The 25,789-nt window shown below is 39.8% G+C and overlaps 2 protein-coding genes across 2 annotated transcripts in view; one reads left to right on the forward strand and one right to left on the reverse strand.

Moving 5' to 3' along the window:
• Positions 1 to 9,899, reverse strand: part of RABL3 (RAB, member of RAS oncogene family like 3) — a 60,207-nt gene extending 50,308 nt beyond the window's left edge. Inside the window, exon 1 of the mRNA XM_043998802.1 lies at positions 9,777 to 9,899. Coding sequence (XP_043854737.1) covers positions 9,777 to 9,822 — 46 coding nt within the window. The 5' untranslated portion in view covers positions 9,823 to 9,899. The remainder of the gene's footprint in view (positions 1 to 9,776) is intronic.
• A 185-nt stretch (positions 9,900 to 10,084) lies between these two features.
• Positions 10,085 to 25,789, forward strand: part of GTF2E1 (general transcription factor IIE subunit 1) — a 32,113-nt gene continuing 16,408 nt past the window's right edge. Inside the window, exons 1-2 of the mRNA XM_043990822.1 lie at positions 10,085 to 10,210; positions 15,237 to 15,716. Of these exons, the coding sequence (XP_043846757.1) occupies positions 15,269 to 15,716 (448 nt within the window). The 5' untranslated portion in view covers positions 10,085 to 10,210; positions 15,237 to 15,268. The remainder of the gene's footprint in view (positions 10,211 to 15,236; positions 15,717 to 25,789) is intronic.

Here is a 25,789-nt window from a genome sequence, read left to right on the forward strand (position 1 = left end):
TATATATATATATTTTTTTTTTTTTTTTTGCGCGGGCAATGAGGGTTAAGTGACTTTCCCAGAGTCACACAACTAGTAAGTGTTAAGTGTCTGAGGCCAGATTTGAACTCAGGTACTCCTGAATCCAGGGACAGTGCTTTATCCACTGCACCATCTAGCTGCCCCCTTCTACATATATTCTTGATCTCAACTCCTCCCATCTTTTCCAAAAACTGACCCCATTTTCACCCCTCTTTCTCCTCTAATCTTTAATCTTTGGTTCCTTCCCAGTTGTCTACAAATACTCCCAAATCTCTCTCATCCTTAAAAAAAAAAAATCACCCAACTAGGTCTCACTAACCCCGCTATCATTCTACATCTCTCCTCTCTATCTCAAGCTAGTAGAGTCATCTACACAATGGTGCCTTCACTTTTTCTCTTATCCCTCTGTAATCGAGCTTCTAACCTCATGGTTCGATTGAAATTGCTCTCTCCAGAGTTACAAATGATTTCTTAATCGCCAAATCTATAGCCATTTTTCAATCTTCAATCTTTTTGATCTCTGCAACATCTGACATTGTTGACTACCCTCTCTTCCTGGATAAACTCAGGGTTTGCAAAACACTGTTTTTTCTCTCCTTGGTTCTACTCCTACATTTCTGATTTATTTCTGTCTCTTTTGATAATTCATCATCCACAACCTACCCACTGTTCTAGGATTTCTTATCTTTTCTCATTGCACTCTCATTCTGTGACTTCATGTTCCCATGGGTTCCATTACCTTTTCTATGCTGATGATTCCCAAACCTATCTGTCCTAAGCTCCAATCCTGCCTCACCAACTGCTTATTGGACATTTCAAACTGAATGTCCAAGAGATACCTCAAGCTTAACATGTTCAAAATTGAAGTCTGTGTAATTTAAAATTCTAAATGTGGGTTCTAATCTGTCTTCCCAGTTCTGGGGGGAAACTGACTAAAATCACTGATAAACAAGTTTAGGTTTTTTAAGGGTTTATTGAAAGATAGTAAAAGAAAGAGAAAGATTGAGAACAGATTTCTTATAGCCTGAAATCCTTGCCTAAACTCCCCTGTGGTGTCCTGCCACCACGCAAATCTCTCCAGCCAAAGGAAGAAGCACCCTCTTACTAACGTCCGCTTCCTCCTTCATGTTCCCCTCCCAGAAATGGGAGGTTCTTCAAGCTGATTGGCTAGTGTCATTCAAATTCATTGGTTCACTGGACCTGAAGATGGTCTCGATGTAAAGTTCAAAGTTTTTAGCTTCTGAGAACAATTACCTTCTTAAGTACCAGCCAGATGTTCTTACAATCTAGTACACCAGTCAGCAGTTAGTCGCTCTTCCCCAATTCAATCAGTTTAGATCGATCTCCAGGTGAACCCCTGAGTTCCATTATCTTGACGCAACTCATTATGTTTTCCCCAAACCCATCCCCTCTTCCATACTTCCCTATGGCTATTGAGAGCAACACCATCCTTCCCATCATCCAGGTTCACAACCTCATCATCATCTTTACACTCACCCCATATATCCAATCAGTTCCCAAATCTTGGCATTACTATCTGGTCTTACCCATGTCCTTCATTCTTTTTTGTTTGTTTGTTTGTTTGTTTTTAGTGAGGCAATTGGGGTTAAGTGACTTGCCCAGGGTCACACAGCTAGTAAGTGTTATGTGTCTGAGGCCGGATTTGAACTCAGGTACTCCTGACTCCAGAGCCGGTGCTCTATCCACTGCGCCACCTAGTTTCCCCCATGTCCTTCATTCTTAACTCAGACCACCACCTGAGTTCAGGTCTTCATTACCTCTCACCTAGATGATGGCCTTCCCACCTCAAGCCTCTCCCTATTCCATGTACACTAAAGTGATTTCCAAAAGTCAGCTCTGATGTTACTCATACCTCCTCTGACTACTCAAAAAATTCTAGTGACTACTTATGACTTCTAAGATTAAAAACAAACTCTTCTGCTTTGTATTTAAAGGTTTTTACAACTTGGTCTCTTCTTCCACATAACTCCCTTCTATGCACCCTGAGATCTAGCCATACTAGCCTGGCCTATTATTGTTCCATACACATGACTCTCCATCTCTGTGCTTGAGCATCATGGCTCCCTAAAAGACAGCTCTTCCCCCCAACTTCTTGGAATCCTTGCTTTGCATCAAGACTCAGTTCAGGTGCCACATTCTACATGAGGCCTTCCCTGATGACCTCAGCTGCTAATGCACTCCCTCCCAAAATGAAAGAAACACAGATACAGATAGATAGACAGACAGACACACACACACACACACACAGCAGCTAGATGGTGCAGTGGTGTGGTGTGGTCTCCCTTGTTACAATGTAACACCCTTGAGGTAGGTACTTGCTCACTTTTTTCTTAGTATCTATCAGCCTTTAGCACAGTTTCCAATAGACAGTAAGTACTTAATAAATGTTTATTGTTAGATGTATTGAACAGTCATGGATATGAGATTCCAAACCTGGGCAAATGGGAAGATTGTAATGCCATTCAAAGAAATAAGGAGGTTCGGAAAATAAGTGGGTTGGGGAGGGGGAAGAATGAATTCTCTTTTAAATATGTTGAATTTGAAATATCTATTAGGCATTCAGCAAATATCTGGCAGGTGATAGGGATGTAGTTGGTAATGGAGGACTAGAGGTCAGGTGAGGGACAAGGGCTAGGTTTGTAAGTCATCAGCAGAGAGACAATGGACCCTATGTGAGCTAAAGAGATCACTAAGTGTAGAAGGGAGAAATTTTTAAATAGCTAGCATTTTTAGGTCTTTAAGATTTGTGATTCACTTTACATAATATATATATATATATACACACACACACACACACACATATATATATCTATACACACATATGTGTGTGTGTGTGTGTGTGTATGTATATATATATTTGCAGGGCAATGGGGGTTAAGTGACTTGCCCAGGGTCACACAGCTAGTAAGTGTCAAGTGTCTGAAACCAGATTTGAACTCAGGTCCTCCTGACTCCAGGGCTGGTGCTCTAGAATTAGGTTTTACAGATGAGGTATCTGAGGCTAAAAGAGGGGTTAAGTGACTTGACTCAGGTCACACAACTTTTGTTTGTTGTTTGTCCTTGTTCTTGAAAAGGACAAATGACATCAAGAGGGTGATGTCTTGACTTGCAAGTGAATTGGATTTCAGTGAGGCAGGGCATCTGGGTCCAGTGGCAAGATATTGATCAGGATGCCTGGAAATGGCCCTGGATGTAATGGGAGACCTTGGCCTTTTTAATCTAAGGTCTTTCCAGGTCTCAGTTTGTCTGAGGCAACACCCATTCAGTGATTAAAGCTAGGTAAGAAATGAGGCAAAAAAAAAAAAATGACCTCTTACCTACTCAAAAAACCAAATCAAACCAAACCAAACCAAACCAAACCAAAATAATCTGGGAGGGGGAGACCCTCAGGGTTTCTGGTCAGAACAGAAACAACTGCTATTTACACTCTGAGCCAACAAAACACAACTATTAAGATGTAGCGAACTATCACCATGTGTAGATGACTTTTTACGTATGTGAAAACAGTAACCAAAACAAGTCGGCAGAATCTAGAAATTATTTCAGTCAGGAAACAATTTTGCTCACCAGAGAAATATGGTAGTCAAAGGCAATACTGATTTTGATAGAGAGCAAGCTCATTTCCAAAATATTATGGAGGAGAAAAGATGCTTATTCATTTTGTTTTTAAAAATTGATTCCTAATAAAATGTAATCTTGAGGGTTCTTGGCAAAATGACAGTGGCAACAACAATGGGCATACTTTTTTCAGCTTTCTGCTTGGTATGAACATTAAGTATAAACAAGGTAATGTCACGGATGTCTTGTACAATGTCCAAATTTAAAAATTCTGAATTGATGGGGAAGCTGCCCAAATGCTGCCATAGGACAAAGTCCTAAATGCACAGAGCCTCAGAATCTCATAAAGTCTCTGCAGTAAAATCCATAGCAAATACACAAAGGGAAGCCAAAGTGGATAAAAAGACACACCTTGTCCAGTAACAAGGAGCTAGTCAAGCAGACTATTGAATTATATATACTGAGGGACTACTTTGTCCTAGTACTACAAATAAGATAGTGGATTTGGCCCAGAAATAAATAGAAAAAAAATTGGGTTGGATTCCATTTGGGAAACTATCCAGAGCTTTTAATGACTTCAGATTACTAGCTGTCACAAAGGTCGGTTAATATACCACCTGTCAAAATACTAACCACCACCCAGAACCATCCACATTCAAGTTCTGCCTGCCCTGCGACATCACTGCTCCAACCCACACATCACTGGCCTCACCCACTCACCTGTGAGGTCATGAGCCCCACACAGAAAAGCTTTACGTGGACTATTGAATCAATTAATCTCCCCTCCTGTTAAGATCAACCTTGAGACTTATTCTCTTCGCAGTTTGAAGCCAATGCTCCTACCAGTTGTCCAGTATGCCCTTGAAATTGGAAGGAAATCTAAGCAGCACCCTGTTCTGGCTTTCTCTCCCATGGACAGAAAGAAGACTTGTGGCCTATACCCCTGAGGCTTTATAGCTTTGCACCCTACCCTACTCCAGCATGGAATTAAGTTACCCTAGTGGTTAATGAAAGCAACTTTCTGGCTTTCCACTTGTTTTAGTAACCGATTCCTTTTTCCAAATGCAAAAGGGTAACTTTGGGGCTTCATAGAATATAACTAACTGAAAAGGAGAACTGATCAGATTTTCTTATTCATGTTACCTTCTATATCTAGCAGCAAATGCATTCTAAATAAGTTATTTTGTGATAAACCAACTACCACATCCAGGAAAGAAAGAAAAGTATCACAAGCACAGAGCTTATAAATCTTTTTTTTTTTTTAGTGAGACAATTGGGGTTAAGTGACTTGCCCAGAGTCTAGTAAGTGTCAAGTGTCTGAGGCCAGATTTGAACTCAGGTACTCCTGACTCCAGGGCTGGTACTCTATCCACTGTGCCACCTAGCTGCCCCAGAGCTTATAAATCTTGAGGAAGTTTATTGAAGTCTATTCTTTGTAGCCACCAGAAGTCTCAGGATAGTTGGAGATGAGATGTTGCTCAGGTGCCTTGATTTGAGACAGCAGACTCCCAAGTCTCAGATTGGCCAGCAAAGGAAAAAAGGAACTAGGAAGTTCCCCAAAAGGTTCACAGGGTACTACTGGCTGGTATTCCCAAGAAGCTCAGGAGGGCTACAGCACCAGAGATAACTTTCTACCATCTGGGCAGTGAAGATGCTTGGGGTGGGGTGGAGGGAGTGAGGGAAAAGGGTACTAGCACCTGTGTTTAGTACTCCTGCTTTCCTTTTTTATAGCAAAAACCATTCTCCTCTCTGATGTACATTAAGGATGTCTCAATATTCTAGTTCCCAATGGTTCCAAGGCAGCAATTGTCTGTTTAACAGCAAAAATGGGACTGGCAGGTTCATCCTCAGTAGTACTGCTTCCACTGTAGCAATCTCTTATTGGTTGGACTAGGTTGCAACAAAGAAAACAGCTTTACTGGAGCTGAGAATTCTGGAAAGATGAAGACCTCAACAGTTTAGGGAAGTAAGAAAAAACCGTAAAATTGCAATCAAGGTAGCCTAAGAAGTTTTCTGTCTCTAGCATTGCCATTGCCAGTAGAAACAGTGCTGAGGCTTGTTCCCCCTAAAGAGAGAACAATAGAGCCTTCACTTAGAAGGGTTTACAATTTTGGGGGAGGGAGACTGGTCCTCCCAATCTTGCTTCAAGTATAGCAACCAATTCCTTCACCCTTCCTTAGATGAAGAGTGCCTCACTCCCCCCCCCCCCCCGCCCCATGCTTCCTTGGGGATCAACGGACTTATACTTATTCATACCCTGAATGGTATAGCTCACTATAGTTCTGAAGGCAAGGATCTATCAACCTCACCTGCCTTCCTGGTAGCAAGGATTAAAAGTATATGCCACACCCTTTGACCCAATGGTACCACTGTTAGGTCTGTATCCCAAAGAGATCATAGAAGAGGGAAAAGGACCCACATGTACAAAGTTATTTATAGCAGCTCTCTTTGTGGTGGCAAAGAATTGGATGTCTAGGGAATGCCCATCAGTTGGGGAATGGCTGAACAAGTTGTGGAATATGAACATAATGGAATACTATTGTGCTGTAAGAAATGATGAGCAGGAGTTCAGAGAAACTTGGAAAGACTTACATGAACTGATGCTGACTGAGAGGAGCAGAACCAGGAGAACACTGTAAACAGTAACAGCAACATTGTATGATGAATAATGGTGATAGACTTGGCTTCTCAGCAGTGCAATGATCCAAGACAATTTCAAAGAACTCATGATAGAAAATGTTCTCCACATCCAGAAAAAAGAACTGTGGATTATGAATGCAGATTGAACCATACTGTTTCTACTTTGGGGCTGATTTTTTTTTCCTTTTTTGAAGTTTTTCTCTTGTACTCTGATTCTTCTTTCACAATCTGACTAATGCAGAAATATGTTTAATGTGATTGCATATATATAACCTATATCAGATTGCTTGCTGTCTTGGGGAGGAAGGAGGGTGAGAGAAAAATTTGGAACTAAAAATCCTATAAAACAAAAAAAAATGTTTTTAAAAAGTATATGCCACCACTCCTGACCTACAACTTTTCACTGATAGGTTCTTACTTGTGAATCAAACCCAGGTAAGCAGGCCAAGGAGGGAGGTAGGGTGGGGTTCTCAGAGATTCTAATGTTGAAGGCAAAAGTGCCTCCAATTACCAACATAGCTACTCATACATATAAATTCTCTAGTCCCAGGAAAGCAAGGTCCCCAGGGCACCAGCTAGGCTGCTGCAGTCATCATCAAGGGTTGAATACCTTGTGGAAATCCCACCATTACCAACACTACCACTGAAGAGCTAGGAAGCTAAGAACCCCAGGAATGGCAGTGTTCCTCAGCTCCATACTCCAGACCACCAGTCCCACTTCTAGCCTGGCACACAAAGACAGCATGCAGGGAATTAACCCTGGTAGAGAAGCCCCCTAGCAACTGTCTCTTCAGGTCCAGCAGCCTTCACCTCAGCAGCTAGAGCGACCGAAGTCCCAGGAGACAAAGTTCTAATTACTGAAGTCACTGGCAGCATCAAATGGTTTAACATCAGATACATATATGGCTTTATCAATGAAAATAGCGTTAAAAAAGATCCATTACCAAACGCTTTGTCATTGTACCCTTAAGACCATTGGGCCTTTTCATGTGACTTGTTGACACTTGCATCTGAAACCCCATCCATGTGTGTGCATGCACATAGCATGCATATATATAAGTAATCTCCTAATAGTAGAATGTGAGCTCCTTGAGAATAAGGACTGTCTTTTCTATCTGTATTACCAGTGCTTTGCCCATACTAAGTATTTAATGAATGTTTATTCACTCATTCATATTAGCAAACAGTATCAATTCACTTACATCTATTTACTCTTGTAGTTATAAAAATCTGAGATAGCAAATGCATCCTTATATGCCTTATGAAGGGAACATTGAACTATGGAAACCAGGACTCATGGAACAAATATAAGTTCTGTTGATCCTGACTCTACCATCCTTTCACCATTTCTCCCTCTGACCAGGCTGTTCAGCCTGTAAAATTCACTTTGCAAAGACCTGACTAAAGCTGAGGAATAAGCAGTCCACAGGGCTGAGAGTCTCCAGCTTGAGAGACACAATAAGCCTCAGGTTAGAGACTAAAAAAGTAGGATGGGGGAGGTTTTCTAATATAATGGTTTCTGCTCTTTCTTCAAAAAGCACAGCAGTATCCAAGGACTGTGCTAGAAACTGGAGCTAGAAAAGACTGAAGTCAAATAGCATCTGATAGAGTCCTGTAGAGATGCTGCAACCAGGGAGTAGAGGCAGTGAGTACAGTGAACCAACACAGACTCAGTGAGAAGCACTGTAGGGCATGACCAGAATACAGCAGAAGCCCAGAGGTGTTAGAAGGGTAAGCTGCCTCCCAATATGTATTACCCAAGTGTGGGCTCCTCAAATATGATCTCTACACTTTCTCATTCTTTCCACTGATAATGTGTGTATGTGTGGGAGAGTATATGCCTTGGGCTTACTGGGGGAAGGGGGGATGTGGGGAAAATGATCTATTGTAAATTTTCTTACTATGCTATTTTATTAAATGTATTTCCTTCAAAGTAATTGTGTCTTTAGGCTAACTAGAGGAAAAAATAGCAACATCAGTAGAGGCTTCTGAGTTTTTGTTTCAAGGAGATGCAAATCCAGAGTCTCTTGAACCTGGAGTAGCTATTCTGCAAGAATAGTAAGAGGAAATGAGAGAGGTAAGCTAAAATTTGGGGTTTTTTCCTTAGTAGAAAGCTTTTTGTTGGTAAAAAATAAAAAATTTTAATTTTATAAAATCAGATGGATGACATACTTAGATCTGGAACAGGTCTTCAGGAATGATAGGATCACATCCGTACATCTTGTCATAGAGAATTCACAAACAAGAAAACAGTCCAGGCAAGTTGAGAGACTTGCTCAAAGTTACACAGGTAGCAAGCTTCTGAAATGGGGTTTGAAAGCAGGTCCTCAAAAAAACAAACAAACCAAACCACAGAGAGCAGGGCTTCTTAAATACAAAGCCAATGCATTCTTTCCACTGTACCATACTGACTCCTTTCATTTATCAATACTCCCTCATTTTACAGATGAAGGAATTGAAGCCAAGAATCAACATAAAGATTTGAATCCAGGCCCAATCAATCTAGAGCTCTTTTCCATGCTAGTTTAAGACTGTATTGTTAGGTGATTAATGGAATAGAGAATCAAGTGTTTGGTTTGGGTAGAGTCATGACTTAACAATAAAACTGTGGAGGGCTGTAGGTCAATAGGACAGAAGGAAAAAACAGAAGGAATGAAAGCAATGTAAAGTGTGAATTTTAGTGGTGTTTTTGGTGATAGATCCACTTGATGTGAAATTTAATTTACAAGTCAAGGCTCCCTTTCCCAACACAAGGGTCGGTAAACTACAGTTCATAGGCTGGATCCAGCTGGAATGGTTTTTGATTTTTTTAATTTTTTTTTTTTTTGCAGAACCTAAAATAAGTCTATAATACCCGCACAAATTGAGGTATAAAGCAGTAAGCTCTCTCCTCCCCTCCAACTATTAACCTCTTTGGCTTCCTTATTAAAATCCTACTTCCTATGGGAAGCTTTCCCCAACCCTTTTAATTTCAGTGCCTTGTCCCTCTCGGTTATTTACTATTTATCCCGTATATATTTGTTTGCATGTTGTTTCTTTCATTAGACTGTAAGCTCCAAGGGTAGGGGCTGTCTTTTGCCTCTTTGTTAATATCTCCAGCACACAGTAGGTGATTAATAAATGCTGAATGATTGATTAAGGGCAGTGCTAAGGTTATCTGTGGGTAGAGACTTTGGTATTTTGACGATTTTATGCTGTCATTGGTGAGGCTGTAATTTCCAATGATACAGACCCTTTCCCCCAACAATTCCCCATAGACGTTCACCCAGTTTTAGAAAAAAGGAACCAAAAAGCCCAGAGAAGAAAGGCAGAACTAGGGGTCGGCCAAAAAGCTTGGGAACTCGGAAAGTTGGGAACCCCGCCCACACAAACCATCTCCCTAGCTAGGCCCGCTGGGAAATGTAGTTTTCCGATGCCACGGAGTCTCTGATTCCAGCTGAAAAGCTTAAAGGCGGGAACAGGAACCATGAGAAAAGAATCGAGCTTTGGGACCCACGGCGTGGTTGGGAGCAGGGTACAAAAGCAGGGTCACTCACCTGAGTCCCCCAACACCAGCACTTTCACTCGATCCAGCGACGCCATCTTGTCGCCGCTGGTTAACAACAAGCCCTTCCTGGTTAGGGCTGGTTGATAGAGAATCTGCTAATCACAGAGTTTGTTTGAACAAGGCACCGCCCCATACCCGCCCTCTCCGCTATTTCATTGGCTAATAGGAATAGGACATCTTTTTTTTCTCGCAGCATCGATTGGTTAGATGTATCCTTACGAGCAGGCTTTCTTGGGAGGAGGAGACTGCCTGTCCGAGGCAGAGGGTGGGGCTAGAGCCTGGAGGGCGGGGCTAGAAGCGGAAGAAAGGATGCACGGCGGGCCCTCGGCGTCGCCGGCGTCGCGCTGGTGATGTATTTTGTTGTAGACGGCCCCTGGTTCGCCTGCTGAGCGTGGGGCTCCCGGCTTCTGCCGCCTGTTTCTGGTGAGTGGGGCTCCCCGAGCTCCAGTTTCTCTGCCGTACCAGGCTTTCCCTTCTTCACCTCACCCCCTGGTACCTCTTACGTCTTGGTCCTTTCCCTGCGGCCGGATTTCTTCCCTGGGCCCCTTGTTTCCCCCGGGGCCCCGTTCTCTCCTTGGGCTCACCCGCAGCGTGCCTCAGGGCCCGAGCCGGGAGAGCCGGGAAGGAACCTGAGGACTCGTCTAGGCGAGTCCCTGAGCCTGTATCAGAGGCCTTCTAGGGGCCAGTCACTGAGTGAATCGCTGGTCCAGCTCCCTCATTTAACAAATGAGGAAACTGAGGCTCACAGAGGTGAAAGTTGCCCTGCCCAGGGATATTGAAGTCGGGATCCGAGCCCCTAGTCCTGGGGGCTTTCACTTCTGGCCGGGCCGCGAGTCCTTGCTTGGAGGGGACTCTCACGATGTGGAGAGAGAGGAGGGGAAGAAGCCCACCTGGGAGGGGGTGTTGGTTCAGTCCCCAGTAGTTCGGAAAAGTTGGACCAGGTAAAGTTTTAGTGGTTTCCACACGTAAAGCGTTAAATTAGATTTATCGCAAGAGTAGAGACTAGTTTTCGGCCTTTCTTAGATATTTCCAGCGCTTAGCCCAGTCCCTGCCACATTGTAGGGCCTAATAAACCAAAACTTATTAAACTGACAAATTATTCGAAGGAAGAGGTAGATAATTTATTAAACATTTGTTATGTGCCAGGCTAAGCCCTGAGTGGGGTACAGAGAAAAGGAAAAGAAGGTCCCTGGCCTCATGGGGCTCACTATCTAATGCAGGGCAACATGCAAACAGCTATGTACAAACAAGATACAAACAGGATAAATTGGGGATGACCTAAGATTAAGGAGGCCTGGGAGAGGCCAAGACTAGAAGGAGTCTAGGAGTCATAGATGAGGAGGGAGAGAGTTCCAGGCTAAGGGACACACAATGAAAACACTTCAGTAGGGAGATGGAATTTCCCGGTGGGAGGAACAGCCAGGATCCTAGTGTCCCTTTATGGCATAGAACGAGTAAGTTCTAAGTGAGCACTAGTGTTCAGTTCATGCCTTATTGCCTACAATGCTAAGTTCTGGATGAGTAATTAAAATATGGTTTTAGAGGAAGTTCCTTAGAGAGAAAGAGGGAATTCATAGGATGACAAATTTAGATTAGAAAGACCTTAGAATAGATAAAGATTTAAAAACATTTTTTAAAATGTATTTTTGAGGCAGTGTGGTTAAGTGACTTGCCCAGGGTCACACAGTTAGTGTCTGAGACTAGATTTGAAGTCAGGTCCTCTTTACTTCAGAATCAGTGCTCTATCCACTGCCCCACCTAGCTTTCCCTTAAAACTTTTTAAAGTGCTTACTTAAATTAAAAATGCCAGACATTAGAGAATATCTAGTCTCTTATTTTACAGATGAAAAAAACCTAAGGTACAAAAAAGTTAAATTATTTGACCAGGGACACACATCTGTGTGAGTGTTTGAGGCAGGATTTGAACTCTTTCTGGACTCCAAGTCAGGCTAGTGATCTACTATCCACTACGTCATAGGAGTGCACTAATTCCTCCTGGATTGTCACAGAGACTAATGGAAATAAGGTAAACTTTTAATAACCCCTTGGCATAAAAATGTGCTTGAGAGTCTGTTAACTTTTTTTTTGTTTGTTTGTTTTGTTTGTTTTGTTTTTTGTTTTTTTTTAGTGAAGCAATTGGGGTTAAGTGACTTGCCCAGGGTCACACAGCTAGTAAGTGTTAAGTGTCTGAGGCTGGATTTGAACTCAGGTACTCCTGACTCCAGGGCTGGTGCTCTATCCACTGCGCCACCTAGCTGCCCCGAGAATCTATTAACTTTTAAAAAATCTATTTTACTTATATGCATCTGTGTTGCCACTAACCTCCTAGGGGGAAAAATGGACAGGAGAGGCTTTCACTTCATCTGGGCTTAGCTTTGGACAGAGATATTATAGGTGAAGAGAACTTATGAGCCAAGGTAGCAAATATAGTGAAAAGGCATGGTGTGCTTAGAGGATGTGAGGAGTCAACTTGTTGATATATGGAAAGTGCCATTGCAATTGAGATAACACAGTGTAGTTCACTGCTCCCCCTCCCACCTTGGCTCTCTCCCAACTCCCTCTCACACTGATGAGCCAGGTTCCCAGAAAGGAGTTGACTATGTACTTTTTCCCTCAGGATTTCCCAAGAAGGGTTAGGGGTGGATTTTCTAATCCCTTACAGGTGTATTCCCCAGTAACATTCAAGGCTCAGCCCAAGTTGTAGCTCTATTCTAAAGTGCCTTTCTTGATTATTCTAGGGTTCAATGAGTCCCCTTTCCTATAAATTACTTATAATTTGTTACATAATTTAGTTCCTAATTATCTTTTATTTTCATTTTTTATTTTGCTCATGAGTCCTTAACCTTCATGTGTTAAAACCAGAAACTTATACAAGTTTTATGAGTGAAGGGTATCATTTGTTCTCTATGCAAAAAGAAAAACTACTTTCTTTGCTGCATGTATAGATTATGCTCTCAAAATTTTTGTAAATGTGGAAAAGTAAGTCTGAGTTGATATTTTTCCAGTTGCCTTTTTTAGGTAAGTTCCAAAAATTTTTTCCAAGTCTTTGGTGTTGGGCAGCTAGGTGGTGCAGTGGATAGAGCACTGGCCCTGGAGTCAGGAGGACCTGAGTTCAAATCCAGCCTCAGACACTTAACACTTACTAGCTGTGTGACCCTAGGCAAGTCACTTAACCCCAATTGCCTCACCAAAAAAAACCCAAAGCAAAACCAAGTCTTTGGTGTTCTCCCCTCTTTCCATGCTTCAGGAATCTCTTCTTCAGTGACCTCAAAATTGTGTTGCCTCCAGTCACAAACTCCTTTGGATAACATGTACCAAAATATTTATAGCAGCTTTCTCAAAGAATTAGAAATCAAAGGAATGCCCATCAATTGGGAAATGGCTGAACAAGGGAATACTATTGTGCTATAAGAAATGATGAGCAGGCAGATTTCAGAAAAACCTGGAAAGACTTAAATGGACTGATGCTGAGTGAAGTGAGCAGAACCAGGAAAACATTGTGCAATGATCAGCTGTGATAGACTTAGCTCTTCTCAGCAGTGCGATCCAAGACAATTCCAAAGGACTCGTGATGAAAAATGCTCTTCACATCCAAGAAAAAGAACTATGGAATCTGGATGCAGATTGAACCATACTGTTTCTCCTTTTTTGTTGTTTTTGTTTTTTGAGGTTTTTCCCTTTTGTTCTGATTCTTCTTTCACAACATGACTAATGCAGAAATATGTTTAATGTGATTGTATATATATATATAACCTATATCAAATTGCTTTCTGTCTTTGGGAGGGGGGAGGGAAGGGAGGGAGGGAGAAAAATTTGGAACTCTGAAATCTTATAAAAAACAAGTGTTGAAAACTGTCTTCACATTTAACTGGAAAATAATAAAATACTTTTATGATTTAAAAACAAACAAACTTCTTTGGGTATTCTTGGTCTCTACTGTTCTCATCTGTTTTCTTCAGTGCCTTTTCTATTTCTTCATGTAGTACTTCAGGGATTGTGATGTTAAGAGTTCAAATACACAGGCTCCTCTCCCATTTGTGGTGAAAAGCATTTGTTATAAGAATTTTTATGTGTCTTTTCCATTTTTCCTCAGTCTAGTTTCATCCTTAAATATTCTAAGTAATTTTGCTTATTTGGGTCTTTAACCAAGCTTTCTATTACTCTTCCTAGTCCAACAACTAAAGTGGCTTTGCTCTTGGCTAGCATCTCTTTCCAGTTGGCAAGGAAATCAATTATTTGATAAATGAGGCAGTTTCTAGGCTCTTTTGGTTTCTATAGTCACAACAATGGGTTTATATCAGTTGGACTTCCATAGAAAATAGTGATAATTTGGGTTGAAGTTTCTTCTTTTATCCATTTTTCACTTTTCAGTCTCAATAGCTTGTTTAAATAGGTCAGGTTGAAGGGGTGTTAAATGAAAACTATCTTATTTTTATTTTAGTTTGGTATTTTGATCTATAGACTGTTAGTAGTCTGAATATTTACAGTAATAGCTATGTTCTATATAGTGCTTTAAGGTATGCAAAATGCTTTACCTATATTATCTTATTTGATTCTCAAGCAACCCTGTATGGTAGGTACTGTTATCCCCATTTTACAGGCCAGGAATCTTAGGCCAAGGGAGATTAAATGATTTACCCAAGGTCACACAGCTAGTAAATTGTCTGAAGCAGGATTTAAACTATAAGTCCAGTACTCTAGTCATTATTCTGCTAGAAAATAGATTCAGAAGTGAACCAATATTAATAGCAAGTCATTTTCTATCTCCTAAAACATTCAATTTTGTTTTTGGTGGGGAAATGAAACCCCCTCCCCCCACTCTCTTCTCTATAATTTCACAACCTTTGATCTCTCTCATTTCTTTCTCCCTGTCTTCTTCTACATCCCAGTTTGCATTGAAGTTACCAGGTTTAAAATGTAATACTTAATTTAAGATTGAGTATGAAAATATATAGTTTATTTAGAGCAAGGATTCTTAAAATTTTGCCACTCATGACATCTTTTTGCTTGAGAAATTTTTTCCATGACCCCCGGTATATAGGTATATACAATAGGTATACATAACCTTTTGCTGTTGCCAATTTTTTTGCGACCCCCACATTCAGTTACATAGTGCCATATGGAGTATGGACCCACAGTTAAAGAAGCTAGGATTTAGAGGCTCTTGTCAAGGCCTTCGTGGGATTTCCCTACTTTGTTCTTTGTAGTAGATGTTAATACATGAGCCACAATTATTTTAATGGTATTTTTTTCACAAGTTCTACATATGAGCAGTGCAATATGAGATGACTAAAAGGTATTTCTCATTTGATGCCTTCGGACACATCTTTAATTGCCACATTCCTTTCTTTTATATTCCAAAAGATCAATAATTGATTATCCCTAAATTAAAGCAATTAAATTCTCCTTATGCCTGGATTAATTTATTTTCTTCTTCTTCTTAATACAGGATATTTGAAAAGTGCTGGTTTTCTGCATAAGATGACTGACCCAGATGTCCTCACAGAGGTGCCAGCATCTTTGAAAAGGCTTGCTAAATATGTGGTACGAGGGTTTTATGGCATTGAACATGCTTTGGCCTTGGACATCCTGATTCGAAACCCCTGTGTGAAGGAGGAGGACATGTTGGAGCTGCTAAAGTTTGATCGGAAACAACTCCGATCAGTTTTGAACAACTTGAAGGGCGACAAGTTCATCAAATGCAGAATGAGGGTAGAGACCGCTGCGGATGGCAAGACTACTCGCCATAATTACTACTTTATAAATTATCGTCTTTTGGTTAATGTGGTGAAATATAAGCTAGACCACATGAGGAGGAGGATTGAAACTGATGAGAGAGATTCCACGAATCGGGCTTCTTTCAAATGTCCCATTTGCTTTAGTACTTTTACAGACTTGGAAGCCAATCAGCTCTTTGATCTCAGGACAGGTAACAGAATACCTCTTACATACATTTTCAAGTATTCATGCTTTACAATGGGAAATAATGTCATTTTTAGAAAACTACCACATTTTCTAGAACATGAAACCGTGCTTCTTTACCTTCCCGTTATCTTCCTGCCCATAAACCCTCCCCCCCCCAGCAAATATACACATACATATACACTAAAATGCTATCTCTTAGCGTATCCCAGTTTGAACCTTTTGTATATGTGCTTGAAAATATAATTGTCAGGGGGGGTGTGTGTGTGTAGTTTAACTTCATTTCTTCACTGAATTGTTGGTCTGGCCTTTTTTTCTTTTTTAAGTGAGGCAATTAGGGGTTAAGTGACTTGCCCAGGGTCACACAGCTAGTAAGTGTTAAGTGTCTGAGGCCGGATTTGAACTCAGGTCCTCCCGAATCCAGGGCCGATGCTCTATCCACTGCGCTACCTAGCTGCCCTGGTCTGACCTTTTTTGAAAGCAGAGGGTATAGTTCAGCTGAAAGCTACAGAAGCTGGACCTTCCTTTTTCTGGATCCATCTGTCATTCTGTTCTTTTCTGGGGCACCAACTACCCAGATATAGGGTTTATCTGGGCTGCTCTGTGTTGCCTCTTGTCCTAACACTAGTAACTGAAGCCCCATTTTAAGGGTTGAATTAATCACTTAAGTCCAGGTACTTAATGGGGGTGGAGAGTAGGGAGGGCACTACTGTGATAGAGCCTTTAGAAACAAAACTTTGCTTAACAGTATTAGAGGAGAGGAGACAACAGAGATGTCCAGAGAGCTCCATGCCATCCACCTGATCACAAGAGAAGGAAATATGCCTTGAAATTGCAAGTATTTTTCTCATCCTAAAATAACTGGGGAGTCACTGTTTGGTTTTGTTTTTTTTCATGTAGAGGACAGAGGAAATAACAAAATTCAGTAGGAATGGCTTCATCATACTTTTTATGTTATTTATAATTATAGCAAATGAAGCTTTTGATCTTGTTTTCTCAATAAAGATATTCATAAATTGCTAAGTGTCAACTAGTAGAATTAGCTAAAAAGGTATGAGTTGAGAAACTAGGACAGAATAAAAAAAAATTTCTTAAAACCATTTGGATTTCAGAAACTGTCATTTAATACAACACTTCAGTTCAGTTTTTTTGTCTTAAGTATAGAGCATTCCTTCCATTTGTCTGAAACTTATAATCTTGGAAAGTTGTCTGAGAAATTTAGATGCTGCCCACTACCACCCAGCTTTTAAGTCAGAGGCAAGACTTTAACCAAGGTCTTTCTAACTTCAAAACTCCCCCCACCTCCCTTCACCTCCTGTGCTACCTCTTCTTGGGTCTTTGGTAAAGGTAAGTAGAACATGTTTTATTTTTTAGGATCTGAAAATGCAATTTCTGATTCAGAATATATAAAAAGACCTTTAAGAATTTCTCTTTACACAGTTAAGATGTGCAAAGATCTGAATTTAAAACAAATAAATTAAGGTAACCAGGATTATTGGTTTTCTTTAGGACTCCCATAATACCTTTAAATTGATGTATATAAAATTTGTTTAGTATCATAACTATTGCATAATTGAGATATATCTATATACTGTATTCGGCAATTTTTTTTTTTTAATTTTAGTGAGGCAGTTGGGGTTAAGTGACTTGCCCAAGGTCACACAGCTAGTAAATGTTAAGTGTCTGAGGCCAGATTTGAACTCAGGTACTCCTGATTCCAGGGCTGGTGCTCTATCTACTGTGCCACCTAGCTGCCCGGACATCAATTTTTTTTCTTTTTTAGTGAGGCAATTGGGGTTAAGCGACTTGCCCAGGGTCACACAGCTAGTAAGTGTTAAGTGTCTGAGGCTGGATTTGAACTCAGGTACTCCTGACTCCAGGGCTGGTGCTCTATCCACTGCGCTACCTAGCTGCCCCCCGGCATGCTTTTAATATAGTTAACATCCAGTTTTAGTCTCCTCATTTTAAAAATGTACAAACTGGAAAACAGAAAAGAGCAATAAAAATGATAGTATGTAAAATGGTTCTTTGGGGTAAAGAATGAAAGGAGTTGGAATTGCTTAAACCAAATAAGACTTAAGTGATGACTTAATTATTGTCTTTATCTTCATATATGATATACACATACTCACTTGTGTGTATTTACACACACATGAAGGGTTATACTTGAGAATACTGATTGGTCCTTGTAGAGGACCAAATAAAAGGAAATAGAATAGTGGACTGTGGTGGATTTTTAATTAAATTGTGATTTCAGTCATTACTAAGCAGTAATTATTTAATCATTTTCCTTTGTTTGATACAACATGACTATATATTTAAGAAGAGAGATGTAGGTTTCATTTTCATGACTGTTTAAAAATAGAGATGTAGGTTTCGTTTTTAGAAATTAAATCATTTTAAAACATTGGTGGGAGGGGTTCCCCTCTTCAGATGAATTTTGCTTCTATGCCTGAAAAGTTATTAGTTGAAATGGATACTTATTGAGTCATTTAGATGTGAGCATTGCCCACGTTAGTGGGTAAGTCAGGGATATTTGGGATCTGAACTTTTAGATAGTGTTAGAGTCAGCCCATGAGACTGACTGTATCTTTTCTAAACTTTTTAACTATCTCAGAGTCTAGTACAGTACACTTTGTACACAGTAAAAGCGTAAATAAAACAATACATTTTTGGTCTTTTGATAAGAAACATGATTTTAAAATGTTATGCCCTTAAACCTTTAACTGTTTTTTTTTTTTTTAAATTATAAATGTACATTTTTTTGTGTGTGAGGCAATTGGGGTTAAGTGACTTGCCCAGGGTCACACAGCTAGTGTCAAGTGTCTGAGACCGGATTTGAACTCAGGTACTCCTGAATCCAGGGCCGGTGCTTTATCCACTGTGCCATCTAGCTGCCCCCATTTTTTTTTTAATTAGCTAGACTTTCAACCAGGTCTACATGAGAAATTGACTAGTAGGATATGCAGCACTTTGTTAATAGGAAGAGAAAGCCAGATCCCATCCTGTTTCACCAATTCCTAGATTCTTAGTCCAAATTTAGAATGATTTTGTCCAAAGGAAGAAACATTTTTTTCTATGTATGGAGACTCTACCACTATTAAAAGCTGAACTGCACCTTTTGGGGTCTGAATCTATGTAAATGGCTTTTAATTATTGGTTTGTAAGTCAAATCAGCAAGCCTTTAAAATGCCTTTTATGTGCCAGACACTGTGCTAAGCATTGGAAATACAAAGAAAGGCAAAAAAAAAAGGCCCTATTCTGAAATAGCTCATAGTCTAATTAGGGAGATAACATTCAAATAGCTTTGTATAAACAACATATATACAGGGTAAATAGGAAGTAATCTTTTTTTTTTTTTTTGGTGAGGCAACTGGGGTTAAGTGACTTGCCCAGGGTCACACAGCTAGTAAGTGTTAAGTGTCTGAGGCTGGATTTGAACTCAGGTACTCCTGATTCCAGGGCCGGTGCTCTATCCACTGCGACACCTAGCTGCCCAATAGGAAGTAATCTTAGAGGGGAGGCACTAAGATTAAGGAGGACAAGGAAGCCCTTTTTTGTAGAAAGTGGGACTTTAGCTGAAACTTGGAGGAAACCAAGGACTATAAATGAGGACCGAGAAAGTTCCGGGCACAGGGTACAGCTAGCAAAAATGCCCAGACTCCAGAGATGGGAGGTGAATCACTGGGTATATGGAGGGGTGGGAGAAGTGTGAAGGGGGCCCGTTTGAAAGACATTAAAAGCCAAACAGAGGCTTTTATATTTACTCCTGGAGGCACTAGGGAGCCATTGAAGTTAGTTGATTGAAATGGAGGGGCAAGGTGGGGGCTGGAATTGGTCAGACTTTAACTTAAGAAAGAGCACTTTGACAGCTGATTGAAGGATGTAGTGGAATAGGGAGAGACTTAAGATAAGGAGATCAACCAGCAGGCTGTTGCAGTGGCCTGGGCTTGAAGTGACAAGAACCTATATACCAAGGTGGTGGCAGTGTCAAGTGTGTTTATTCTTATAATTGTCCTTAGAATTATGAGGAGGGTTTGCAGTAGAGCCCTTGTTGATTAGCATGCTGAGATTGGGTGGTTGCTTCTCAATATTGCCCTGAGTCTTTTCAAGGTTTGGAAGGCCAAAAAAGGTAGTATTCTTTTTGGGGGGCAGCTAGATGGTACAATAGATGGAGTGCTGGGCCTGGAGTCAGAAAGAATCACTTTCCTGAGTTCAAATCCAACCTTAGTCACCAGCTATGTGATCCTGGGCAAATCATTTAACCCTGTTAGCCCTAATTTATAACATGAGCTGAGAAGGAACTGGTCAACCACTGTCTTTGGTATAAGATGTTGGTCTATGCCTAGTTTCTGCCATACTATTTTCCAGTTTTCCCTGCAGTTTTTGTTAGTGAATTCTTATCCCAGAGGTTAGAGTCTTTGGTTTTATCAAACAGGAGGCTGCTATCTTCATTTACTGCTGTGTTTTGTGTTTCTAACCTATTCCACCGATCCACCACTCTGTTTCTTAGCCAGCACCAAAGAGTTTTGATGGTTGCTGCTTTATAATAAAGTTTTAGATCTGGTACAGCTAGGCCACTTTCCTTTGTTTCTTTTTCCCCATTAATTCCTTTTATATTCTTGACTTTTTGTTCTTCCAGATGAATTTTGTTATTTTTTCTTGCTCTATGAAATAATTTTTGGTAGTATGGCACTGAATAAGTAAATTAATTTATGTAGAATTGTCATTTTTATTAAATTAGTTCAGCCTATCCATGAGCAATTGATATTTTTCCACTTGTTTAGATCTGATTTATTTATGTGAAAAGTGTTTTGTAATTGTGTTCATATAGTTCCTGGGTTTGCCATGGCAGGTAGACTCCCAAATGTTTTATATTGTCTATAGTTATTTTAAATGGAATTTCTGGTGAAACACTATCTTTGCCAAGAAAACCACAAATGGGGTCATGAAGAGTCAGACATGACCAAAATGACTCAACAACAATTCTGTAAGTTTTTATTCTTTCCAAAAATCACTGGAAACAATCAGTTTCTGGTATGTGGGTTCAAATCAAAGCTCAATAAACCAACAAACATTTCTTAAGTACCTATCGTGCCAGGCAATGTGCTACCCTCAAGGAACTTATATTCTAACCAAAGGTAGCTAAGTCAACAAATAGAGAATTATTTATTGTGCATACTCTGTGGGAATGACTGTACACCGAGTGTGTGTGTGTGTGTGTGTGTGTGTGTGTATGTGTGAGTGTAAATAACATTGACTCACGTTCTTAGAGGGGGAGGAGGTTAGGAATACTTCACATACTTCTCTTTTATTGAATGTCTATCTTGTTTCATTGATGATTAGGCACAGATTTGCAGGGGATGTCCTTGGGTTGCATCTTAAGCTCCTTTACTCTTAAGAACACATCATTCTATTCACATCTGTGATTTCTGATGGTTACAGAAGCATCTTAAGCTATTTGAAGGTCTATAGTTTGGTTACTAGTAGACTGTGTTTTTGTCATTGAAATTGTTAAATTTGACCATTATATATCTTGAAGTTTGTAGTGTACGTTTTTGTCACTAATTTTTTTCCCTTGCTTCATTTTTCCAGGTATTCATGTAATCTTTGTAGAAAATTTGTATTTTCATTTCAGTATCTGTCTGCAATTGTTATAGAGTTACTCTCTTCTTTGGGGAGTCTCTAGATAATAATTTTTGATAACTGGTCTTTGGTTTACTTCTTTCTGGTTTTAGTTTAAATTAGGGTTTGATGCTAGAATCTGTCTCTGCCCTCTGCTGTGCTTTTGATTGGGATAGTTGATCCTGCTTGGTCTCACTTATGCTCGGATCTCGGAGGTTAAGATTACTGCATCTTCAGTGGTTTTTATGGCATCTCAGCATAAAGATGGTGTCTCTGAAGAGAATGTGCAAAGCCATTCTTTGATTTCTCTGTTATCTTCCTTGTGTCTTGGATTTTACTTGTAGTGAGGAAGCCAACTTTTTTTGTTTTGTTTTTGTTTTTTGTTTTTTGGTGTTTTTTTGCCAGGCAATGAGGGTTAAGTGACTTGCCCAGAGTCACACAGCTACTAAGTGTCAAGTGTCTGAGGCCACATTTGAACTCAGGTCCTCCTGAGTCCAGGGGCAGTGCTTTATCCACTGTGCCACCTAGCTGTCCCTCCTGGAAGCCAACTTTTAATAGGATTCATTTACTCTAGTATTATGTCATCTCCTTGGTCATTGAACAAAGAATTTGCATACCATCCATGCTGCTTATCTCCAGCCATAGTCACCACCACTCTTTCTTTAGGGTCTGAGAAGAAAAAGGAAGCTGGGTGGAATTTAGGATGATTTTTATTTTGTTGGTATGGTTGTCTCAGGGATTGCTATAGACAAAGTTGCTGTTTGGCCTCCTGATGATAAGCTTCTCTATGCTGATCTAGGCTGATCATCAGAAAGTAGATTTTCTCTGTTACCAGCCCTAGAAATCTTGTTCAGTGTGATTAAACCTGTCACTTTGTGTTCCAATGGCAAAGTGTTTGAGAACTTGGGGTCAGCTCCACTTCATGATGAAGCTTTAGAATAGGGTCTTTGTGGAGGATTGGGGGAAGATTGTATTAGTAATTGTAATTGTATTGCCTCTTAAAACAGTGAGAGGTATTAAAGGAGAAATCAGGTTTATGGAAAATTCTTAATTGGCTTTCATATATAATCAGTTAGTTCACTTTAAGAGCATTTAAGAATGAGACCTAAGAAATTTAAAGAAGACAACAGATTTTTAAAAGGGAAGAAATTTCACGGTTTCTTATAAGACTATTTTCTCCATCACCGATAATGCATGTATCCCATATCAGTAATTTTCAGGTGATGAAATATGGGGTGAGTCATGGGGAACTAAAAATCTCTTGAGGAATCAAAATTGTAGGTCCCCCAAAGGGCAATGGAGAGACATGTGTTTGAGTATAAATAGGCTGTAGCATATCACACCAACTGTAAGTTGTTTGTAAAACATATTGTAGATAGTATCATCAGAAAGACATGACAAAATGGAGGTAGGCTGGTCCTGTAGCAAGAATGAGAGGCAACATAAACAACAGCCCATTTGTCTTTATGATACATTGAAATCATTGAGACCACAGATAACATGAAAAAGCATTAACACTCATGTCATAGTTCTAAGTGTGCAGTTTTAAGCCTTTTGCATTTTTAATATTGATTTTTTTAAAAAAATCATGTCCTAAGGCCAAAATTTTATTTTGTGGCACTATATCTAATATTTTAATTTTAGACCTATAGTAGATATGTGTACACACACACACACATACACACACCTACCTTTTTTTTTGCAGAATATATAGTTATAACAATTTTTTTTTGGATAGGATATTTCAGTGTACTAGGCTAAAATTAAGCTGTTCTCTTAAAGGTTACAGGCGACCCCCCAGTTACTAAATCTAATGGATTTTTCTCATCCAATTGTTTTCAGTATTTGACTCTGAAAATCTTCAATTTGGATTATTTCTTTGGATAATCTCTTCTCCCTGTTTCCATATCACTGTTCCTTCCTATTTCTGCATGATGAGTGCTCAGTCTTCTTTGCTGGTTCTGTCCCCCAAAGCATTGTCCTCACTTTTCTGTTTATATACTCCCTTCCTTAGCAATTTTATCCTTTTTTGTGGCTTCAGCATTTGCCTGTGTAGATGACGCCAGCCCTTCCTAATCTCTCCTCAGCTCTACTTCTGTGTTTTCAACTGCCTATTAGATTCATCAGATCTTCTAACTATAAATATGTTCAAAAGTGAATTTAACTCCCAGGCTCCCCAGACTTAACCAATTTCCCTACTTCTTTGGATGGTACCACCATCTTCCTATTCACCAAGTCTTTGGAGTCATCTTTAATGGATTAGCAGTTACTGGGAATGTTGAATAAAGGATGCAGGCATCCAAATGATTGTGACTATTTGAGGCTTCTCCCGTCTCTGGAATTCTGCAGGATTTCAAAAGAGGAAATCATAGGGAGAGATGATTAGAGAACCTTGAAGCTCACCCACATTTAGAGAGAAAGGAGGCACAGTGAAGGTCACAGAAGAAGGATGGTATAGTGTCTCAATTAAAGATAGTTACAAGAAGGATCATACGATTTAGTGCTGGAACAGATCTTTAGCCATTGTCTGGTTCAACCACTTCATTTTATAGATGAAGAAACTGAGACACAAAGCAGTTAAATGATTTAGAGATCCATGATTTAAACTTAAATCCATAGAATGGTCAGCATTGAGACATTACTAAAATTCTGGATTTGATAATTATGAGGTCATTATTGATAATTATGAGTTCATAGATTGTGTTTGGAGTAAGGCTTGGGGAAGGGAAGAGGTCTGAAACCAAAAAAATTGTCTTGCATATTAAAACATAAAAATTCATTATCCATGAAATATGGTGATTATAAAGGAAAATCAGTATATTGAGTTTCTCCTGGACTAGTAATTTCAGAGTTGAATTTGTAGGTATGTACCCCTGTAACGAATACTATAGAAATCCAGTCATTCTTCTAAAGTTGCTAAATATATTCTATACTATCTGAGAACACTAACATGCTAATGGGGAATTTTATTTATATTCTGTCCCTATTTATTAGAGATCAGAAGATGTCATGTAGAAAAGATTTATTTTTGCCATTTTAATCATACTTTTATCTTTCATTCATATCAGAAAACTACTTTTAACCCTTCCATGGTAGGGTTTAATCCTTACATGAGAGCAGTAGTTAAAGGTAAAAGAGTAGATAACAGGCTTGGACTGGATCCTCTTCTGGGTTTAGTTGGGACTGGGTCTGAATTGGGGTCCAGGCAAATATAGGCCAAAGACTGGATTTCTCAAGGCCATAGAAAAACAAGAGGCTGAGGTAGAGCAAGGCAGGGTTCAGGAGCAGCTCACTTAATTGCATTCCCCAAACTTTGGCATTTTGTAATGACGGTATATTTCTAGACTTAAATAGACTATTCTAGATCTTTCTAACTGAACCACACTGAAAATGCCCTGCACTTGGACAACACCCAAAGGAGAATAAAGCTGAGGGTGACTGCTCTCTCTTCTGTGGTGGAATAGGAAAGTCTGTTTTTAAAAGAAAAATTTTTAAAAAGATTAGACAAATTAATCTCTGTTGAATAGTGACCCAAATTGCCATGGTCTCACAATTCATTAGAAAACATTGCACAAGAAAATTGTAGCACCATTGAGTGAATGATAGAAACATCTTTAACATCATATAGGCATTTCTGTTAATTGGAGATTTTAGATAGATGAGATGAATTCCACAGATAAGTATGAGTAGTTTTTGGCACAGTTTCTATCAGAGGCCTGTTTTCTTTGCCTTTAGTTTACTCTGTTCATTTGCTGAAAGAGTTGCTAAATACCCAGTCACTTCTTGGGATTTCCACAAATGGGTAATCAGACCGAAAAGTTTTGAGGAATTATTGATTTTCTAGAGCATGGGTTGGCAAACTATCTTGTGGGCCAAATCTGCTCCACCACCTGTTTTTATACAATTCACAGGCTGTACAAAAACAGGCAATGGGTTGAATTTGACCCATGGGATATAGTTTGCTAGCCTCTGCTCTAAAATCAAGATGGAGAAATCCTGTTGAGACCAGCCAAGATAGAGGGAGGTAGGGCAGCTCAGCTCCTCCCAAAGAAGATCTCTCTCTCAATGTTAGACCAAGATCCTGCAAAGGATCACAGATTTGACCTACAAGCAAATAACAAATTCAAGAACTGTGGAACAGAAGCAAGCCAGTATCCCTTCCCCCCCCCCCCACCTCTTCCAGAATAGGGCTACAACACAGTTACTTATACCCCCAGCAGCAGAAAAAGATCATACATGGCCCTTACAGTCCCTCTAGAAACATACGGCACTTAGACCTAACACAGCGTTCCAATTCTGGAAGATGAATATAAAAAAAAAAAAAAAAGAATTAAAATGATGGCAGGAATACTCAGGATACCAAGAAGGGAATAACTCCAAAACACCTACAAGCAATGCCTTAAAGAAAAACACAGCTTTTCCAAAAGAGTGATTATGATGTTATAATGAAATGAG

This window comes from Dromiciops gliroides, chromosome 3, assembly GCF_019393635.1.
Source record: "Dromiciops gliroides isolate mDroGli1 chromosome 3, mDroGli1.pri, whole genome shotgun sequence".
Classification (NCBI taxonomy): domain Eukaryota; kingdom Metazoa; phylum Chordata; class Mammalia; order Microbiotheria; family Microbiotheriidae; genus Dromiciops; species Dromiciops gliroides.